At 57.8% G+C, this 6421-nt stretch overlaps 1 protein-coding gene across 1 annotated transcript; it reads right to left on the bottom strand.

The window, feature by feature from the left end:
* Positions 1-571: 571 nt before the first annotated feature.
* On the bottom strand, positions 572-5806 carry SFRP5 (secreted frizzled related protein 5). The gene is made up of 3 exons (XM_012439295.3): positions 5122-5806; positions 3443-3520; positions 572-1673 (listed from the first exon to the last, which is right to left on the bottom strand). The coding sequence occupies exons 1-3, from the start codon at positions 5642-5644 to the stop codon at positions 1327-1329; spliced, it is 948 nt and encodes a 315-aa protein (XP_012294718.3). The 5' UTR covers positions 5645-5806; the 3' UTR covers positions 572-1326.
* Between the last annotated feature and the right edge of the window lie 615 nt (positions 5807-6421).

Here is a 6421-nt window from a genome sequence, read left to right as displayed (position 1 = left end):
CTTGAACTCTTGGGCTTAAGGGATCCTCCCACCTCAGCCTCCCAAAGTACTGAGATTACAGGCATGAGCCACTGTGCCCCTGGCCAGATGCTGTTTTTCTAACTAGCTCCCAGGTGATGCTCATGCTGCTGGACCAGGGACAGGTGAGGAGCAGTGCCTGCGGTGTGTGAAAGCCGGAGGGGAGGAGTGACTACCCTTTTCAGAGTAGTTCCCTGTGGCCCCGCCTTCTTGGACTCCTCTGATTAGGCCCTGGTTTCATGGGGGAGCTGCTGCAGGACCATGGAATCTTCTGACTGTTGGGGAAAGCTGGGGAACTTGGCACCTCCATTCCTCCTCAGGGACAAAATAACGGCCATCTCCATCCCTCACTTAGCAGTCAGAATGGCAGGGTGACCCTTGCTATGTACTACAAAACACAGGCCTTGCTTTTCTTAGGCATTCCAAGGAGGTCTGTGTGGCCAGGCCGTGGGTTCAGACAAGGCCTTCTTTCTGAAGGTCCATTCTAAACCTCCCTCTCCCCCGACCTCTTGGCAACCAGTTGACAAAGAAACCACCTGGTCCAAACCAATGATTGTTTTCCTTGATTTAATTAAAAAGTAAAAAAAATTAGAAAATTCAACCCTGCATGTATTGGTTGTCTAGTACCTATGTCCTCACAGCAGTAGCAATAACTTATCATCAGGATGAAAGGGAGATGCGGAGGCTGAGTGAAGCCTGGGACGTGGGCCTGCGGGTGTCCGGGAAGGGGGTATGCACCAAGGGTGGGCTGGGCTTGCTCTCCAGTCCAGGGAGAGCTCTCTGCCTTGGGCCAGGGACATGGGCAAGCTGGGGAAGGCAGGCGGTGTGGCTGGAGGCATTGAGACCCTAACTCGTTTCCTTTGGGGGCTAGGATGATGCATACAGGGGCAATGGGGAGAACTGTCTCCCCAACAGCTTAGCCTAATATTGAGATTTCCCTCTTCAAGGCGAGGCCCCACCCTGACAGAGGGGAGCTGGAGCTGACATCACCATCTACTCTGAAACCTCCAACACAGGGTGCCCCGAGCCCCTCCAGCCTTCCCTCACACTCTCCTCCCCTGCCTACTTTCTGAGACCCTGGCGTCTTCCCCCACATGAAAAAGCCCTGCTCCTGAGAGAGGAAGCCAACATCCCAGGGACCTCAGGACCCCCAGGCAAAAAGGACAGCCTGGGCTTCATGCCCATCTCTTGGGGCCTGTGCCAGTAACAACACTCACGGAAACACCCTCTGGCAGGGCCGGGTCAGCCTGGAAGTTGGGGTGGGGCCAGAGGGCAAAGCACAGCTGGCAGGGCAGGGAGGAGTGCCCTTCAGTGGGGCTCTGCAGCCCCGTAGAAGAAAGGGTAGTAGAGGGAGCAGGGGTAGGAGAACATGAATTTGACTGCAAACTTCATCTCCTTATTCTTCTTGTCCCAGCGGTAGACGGCCATGAGCAGCAGCTGTCCATCCACTTTGCGGCCCATGACCAGGAAGCTGCCCGAAAGGCCGTCCAGCTGTGGGCAGGGGCAGCCCGCGCCGTTCTTCATGTGCAGCACCAGCCGCTTGGTGTCCTTGCGCTTCAGGGGACCCGGCTTGAGCAGCTTCTTCTTTTTCTGGGCTCCAATCAACTTCCGGTCCCCATTCTCTATCTTAATCTCCCTGATGCGCATTTTGACCACTGTGGGAAGGAAGGACAGGGGCAGGTTGGGAATGGTCAGATCTGCGTGGGATGCTGGTAGGCCCAGAGTTGGTGTGTTCTGGACCTTCAGCTCGGGGAGCCGGATGCTCTGCAGGGCTTGGAAGGGAGGAGCTTGTACATGCACATTTTCATATTTAGGAAGCACCTGTCATGCTGTCCTCTCACGGACAGTATCACGTTTCATCCTCAAGGTACAGGAGAGGGGAAATGAGGGCTAGAGAGCTTGTGACCTGCCTGAATTGAGAGCCTAAGCCCTTCCGAGACACCAAATGCAGGGTGAAGAGCTCTTGATGGAGCAGCGTGTGGGCTCCCTAGGGCGGGGACAGGGAGTGGACGGGAGTGGGACTCACTGCTTGGAAAGGGGTCCTTGTGATGGAGGGAGACTGGACTTCCTGATCACTGGGGATGATTCCCATTGGATTTCTGGCTGTGTGTGAGTGTATGGTATGGAGTATATGTGGGGTGTGTATATGTGTAGTGTGTGTGGTGGGAGCCGTGGTGGGCTGGCAGATATTTAACAGCTGGCTCTGTGGACGAGGGGCCCTGCTTTGCATTTGTGGACATCCGTGGGGTAAATCCTCCCACCATGACTGACCGCATGACTGGGCATGAAGCTGGGGATACACACAGTTCAGCTCTTGCTGGTGTGAACACACCACTGTATGGTAATGTTTATGTGTGTGTGAGAGGTTGTACGGTGGGCGGGAGTATGTGTGTGGTGTGGTTCTGTGGATGAGAGTGTTTGTGGTATGCATAGGAGTGGGGCAGGGGTGAGGGAGGTGGATGCAGACAGGGTCTTTGGCCAGAGAGCCACGTGCAGGTCACTGCAGATGTAGAGAGCCTAAGGAGTCCTGGGCCTCAGGGTGGGGTGGGGCGTCCCTTGGGCTGGTCTCTCCCTTCTTCAGGCTTCTGGGCCCCCATCTCTGAGGGACCAGGGAGAAGCCAGAGAATAATTCTGCCCACTCTGGGCAGGAAATTGTCATAGAATCTTGTTCCTTCTCTTTAAGTCTTCTTTTCTCTCTCTGACACACACACACACACACACACACACACACACACACACACACACACCTTGCAATAGCAGTATTCTCTTTCCAAACAGGCTACCAACATAAAAGACTCCTCTGAAGAAAGGACTTCATTACTGTCTCCTTTTTTCTTTTTTATAGACAGGGAGGCTAAGACACAAAACAGGGAACTGACTTGGCAAAGACCAAACTGAACTGCGGGGCCCATGTGTGAGGCCTAGGTCCTGACTGGACTTGGATGGGAAGGCTCTGGGATGAGGTTTTGGGAACAGGCGACCACAGCTCCTCTGGCAGGAGGTGTGCTGAGTCCCAGATGGAGGTACCAGGGACAGGGTGCTCCACTTCCATCCTGGAGCCATCACTCCCCACCTGCCTCCCTCCATCTCTGCGCTAAGCCTGCATCATCCACAGAGATGATCCAGCCATGGAGGCCCCTCTGAAGATGACACCAAGGGAGGGCTGCAGGAGCCCTGGCCAGAGTGGTTTCTGAGGCCCAGGGCCCATGGCCTTGAGGGACTTCTGAAGGTCCTGAGATGATGCAGAAAGAGGGGAATTTCTCTTGGAGAGGGTTTATGGTTATCATTGGATCCTAAACGGGACCCATGATGCAAAAACTATTGGGAGTCACTGTGATGGATGTGGGCACGTATGTTCCCGTGTGTGTAGAAAGAGGGGTTGGGAGTGGTGCCGGGGCAGTGGCCGCGTGGGCCCCACACTCACCGAAGTCACTGGAGCACATCTGCTCCATGAGGCCGTCGGCGCTGTGCTCCATCTCACACTGGGCACAGATCTTGGTCACTGAAGAGAGAAAGCTGGTAAGGAGATTGGAGTTCCAGAGCTACTCAGGATGCAGGCTTCCTCACTGTCTAGCCGCTTCCCCCTGCCAAGCCTCTACTTCCTTATCAAGAAATGGGATGGCAGTCATAGCACTACCTGCTCACAGAGTGATTGACCATCACGAGATAAGCTGTTCAGGGACCAAACTGCCAGGTGGGCACAGTGACTGCCCCACGACCCCAGTGGCTGCAGCCATGGTATGCAATGTCTTAAATTTTATCCCCTCTCATCCTCAGCCTAAGAAGTAGGGATTCTTATTCATATATATATTATATATATATATATTTTGGAGACGGAGTCTCACTCTGTCACCCAGGCTGGCATGCATTGGCTCTCCAATCTTGGCTCACTGCAACCTCTGCCTCCCCAGTTCAAGTGATTCTTCTGCCTCAGCTGCCCCAGTAGCTGAGATTACAGGCATGTGCCACCACACTCAACTAATTTTTGTATTTTTAGTAGAGACGGGGTTTCACCATGTTAGCCAGGCTGGTCTAGAACTCCTGACTTAAAGTGATTCACCCACCTTGGCCTCCCAAAGTGCTGTGGTTACAGGTGTTGGTCACTGCACCTGGCCCTTATTCCTGTTTTGGAGGAAAGGGAACTGAGGCCCAGAGGGGTTACTCAAGTCTGGCAGCAGACAGGGAGGAAGGGGGAGAGGGCATGGAGCCAGCCTGGAAGAGCTGTGTGAACCAGCACAGCAAAGGGGAGGCTGAGGCCAGGGAGAAATTAGGGTTCACGGGCCTGAGGGTGTGGGTGGGAGGAGGAACTTAGGATCTCATAGGTTTTATGAACCTGGGATGGCTTTCTATTTTATGGATGGGGAAACTGAGGCTCAGTGAAGTCAAGCGGCTTGCCTAAGGGCTTTTTTTTTTTTTTTTTTTTTAGGAGCAGAGCCTAATCTGCTCTTCCTTCTGCACTGAGCCTTATCCAAATGACTTCCAGCCAGGGGAACTGGGGAAGAGGGTGGAGAGCTTAGGGTTCCAGGTACAGAAAACGGGAAGGCAGACCATAGCGCAGGAACATTCTTAGCTCCTAGTCTTTCCCCACATTCCTCCCCTCACCTCTCTTCTCTTCTCAAGGTCCCAACATGGGGTGGGGGTGACGCTTGCTTTGGTTCCTGGGGATCCAGGTGAAAGGCACTGTTTAACGACCCCAGGCATTCTTGGGCTGAAAGGGGCCATAAGGCATTTATCAGGACGTCCCAGGTTGGGGGCACGGCACTGGGGGATTCTCAGTAGCTTGGTTGGGTGGGCACTTCGAGGGGTGCCAGGGGTATTCAGGGAGCCAGAGGGAAGTTCCGGACCGCAGGAAGGCACTACGCTGCCACTCCCTGGGGAGGTGGGAAGGTGGGAAGGCTGAGGGGGATAATTCCAGGGGCGCTGGGTTAAGCTAGGACAGCGTGTGTGTGTGTGTGTGTGTGTGTGTGTGTGTGTGTGTATGTGTGTGTGTGGTGCGGGGGACGGGAGGGAGCTGCACCTCTTGGGGGTTTCGCAGAGCTGTGCTAACCGGCTAGGGGAGCGGAGGGCCGTCGGAGCGCGCGGGGACGGCGGTGGCGGCGCTACCTGGAGGCGCGGTGGCGGGCAGGTGCCCGAACTGCACGGCGATGCAGAGGTCGTTGTCCAGGGGGAACTTGTGGCAGTGCAGCATCTCTGGCCAGGGGAAGCCGTAGGCCTCCATGAGCGGCGCGCAGCCGGCGCGCACCGCCTCGCACAGCGAGCGGCACGGGTAGATGGGCCGGTCGAGGCAAACGGGCGCGAAGAGCGAGCACAGGAAGACCTGCGTGTCCGAGTGGCAGCGCTTGGCCAGCAGCGGCAGCCAGCTGCTCGCCTGCTGCTTCACCTCGGCCAGGCTCTCGTGCTCCAGCAGGTTGGGCAGCCGCATGCGCTTGTAGCCCACCGTGTGGCAGAGCGGCAGGTCGGCGGGGATGTCGAGGCATTGCGGCGGCTTGGAGTAGGAGCGACCGTGCAGCGGCTCCGCCTGCCAGCCGTAGTAGTCGTACTCCTCGCCGCGCGCTGGCGCCCAGCGCAGCGCCCCCAGCAGCAGCGCCAGCGCGGCGCTCCGCGCGCCCCCCGCCGCCGCCCGCATGGCTGCACCCTCTCCAGGCGCGCGCCGCGCAACCCCCCGACGCTTGGTGCGCGGCGGCCCAGGTGCCCAGGCGTGTGCCCTCAGCTCCGACGCTCTCCAGCAGCCGCCGCGGAGGTCGCCCAGGTGGGTGACAGCCTGCGCTCGGCTCCGGGCGCCCCGACTGATCCTGGCGCCTCCCACCTCGGGGCCCCTGCCCAGGCCTCGCCGAGCGCCCCAGCCAATCTCCGGCCGCCTGGCCCCCGCCCTGAGGCGGGGAGGCAGGGAGAGGCCCTTCGGCCCCTCCCGCCCCATGCCCGCGCGTCCCGCCCAGCGCCGGGTCTTGCGCCCCTCTCCCGGCTAGGCTCCCCTGCCGCGGCTCTGGCCTCGCCTAGCGCTTCTCCCTAGGGCTCCCTGCCTCCCTGGGCATTTTCCTCACCCCTCACCTACTCCAGCCTTCCTCCTTATCTCTCTCCACCACAGCCTCTCCTGTGCCTTTTCTCACTTCACTTGCTTATCTCTCTGCCTCGGCCTTTCTCCCTCCGCTCTGTTTTCTCTTCCCCGACACCTCGGTCCCTCTCTCCCAGGTGGGAGGCTCCTGCCGCCCCACACCCTCCTGGATCTTCTGGTCCTCCCGGCAGGCCTTCATTGAGCTTGGTGCCAGGCCCCGTGCTCGCTGCTGGGGAATCAAAGATGGGTATGACCCAGAACCCACCTCCAGGTCCAGGATAGTCTAGTGGGGGTGAAGGTAACCATAGGTTCTATTTAGTGAGGTCTTAACTACCTGCCAGGGACGGTGCA

This window comes from Aotus nancymaae, unplaced genomic scaffold (assembly GCF_030222135.1).
Source record: "Aotus nancymaae isolate 86718 unplaced genomic scaffold, 86718_ANA_hifiasm-v0.15.2.pri h1tg000010l, whole genome shotgun sequence".
Classification (NCBI taxonomy): domain Eukaryota; kingdom Metazoa; phylum Chordata; class Mammalia; order Primates; family Aotidae; genus Aotus; species Aotus nancymaae.
The sequence above is the reverse complement of the archived record's forward strand: the minus strand, read 5'-3'. Positions and strand labels throughout refer to the sequence as shown.

What these genes read in the sequence shown, in the direction of transcription:
- SFRP5 (XM_012439295.3), bottom strand. Translation starts at nt 5,644, where the DNA reads ATGCGGGCGGCGGCGGGGGGCGCGCGGAGCGCCGCGCTGGCGCTGCTG. An exon ending in GCCCGCCACCGCGCCTCCAG is followed by an intron (nt 3,521 to 5,121) that starts GTAGCGCCGCCA and finishes TTCTCTCTTCAG; the next exon opens with TGACCAAGATCTGTGCCCAG. An exon ending in GATGTGCTCCAGTGACTTCG is followed by an intron (nt 1,674 to 3,442) that starts GTGAGTGTGGGG and finishes TCCTTCCCACAG; the next exon opens with TGGTCAAAATGCGCATCAGG.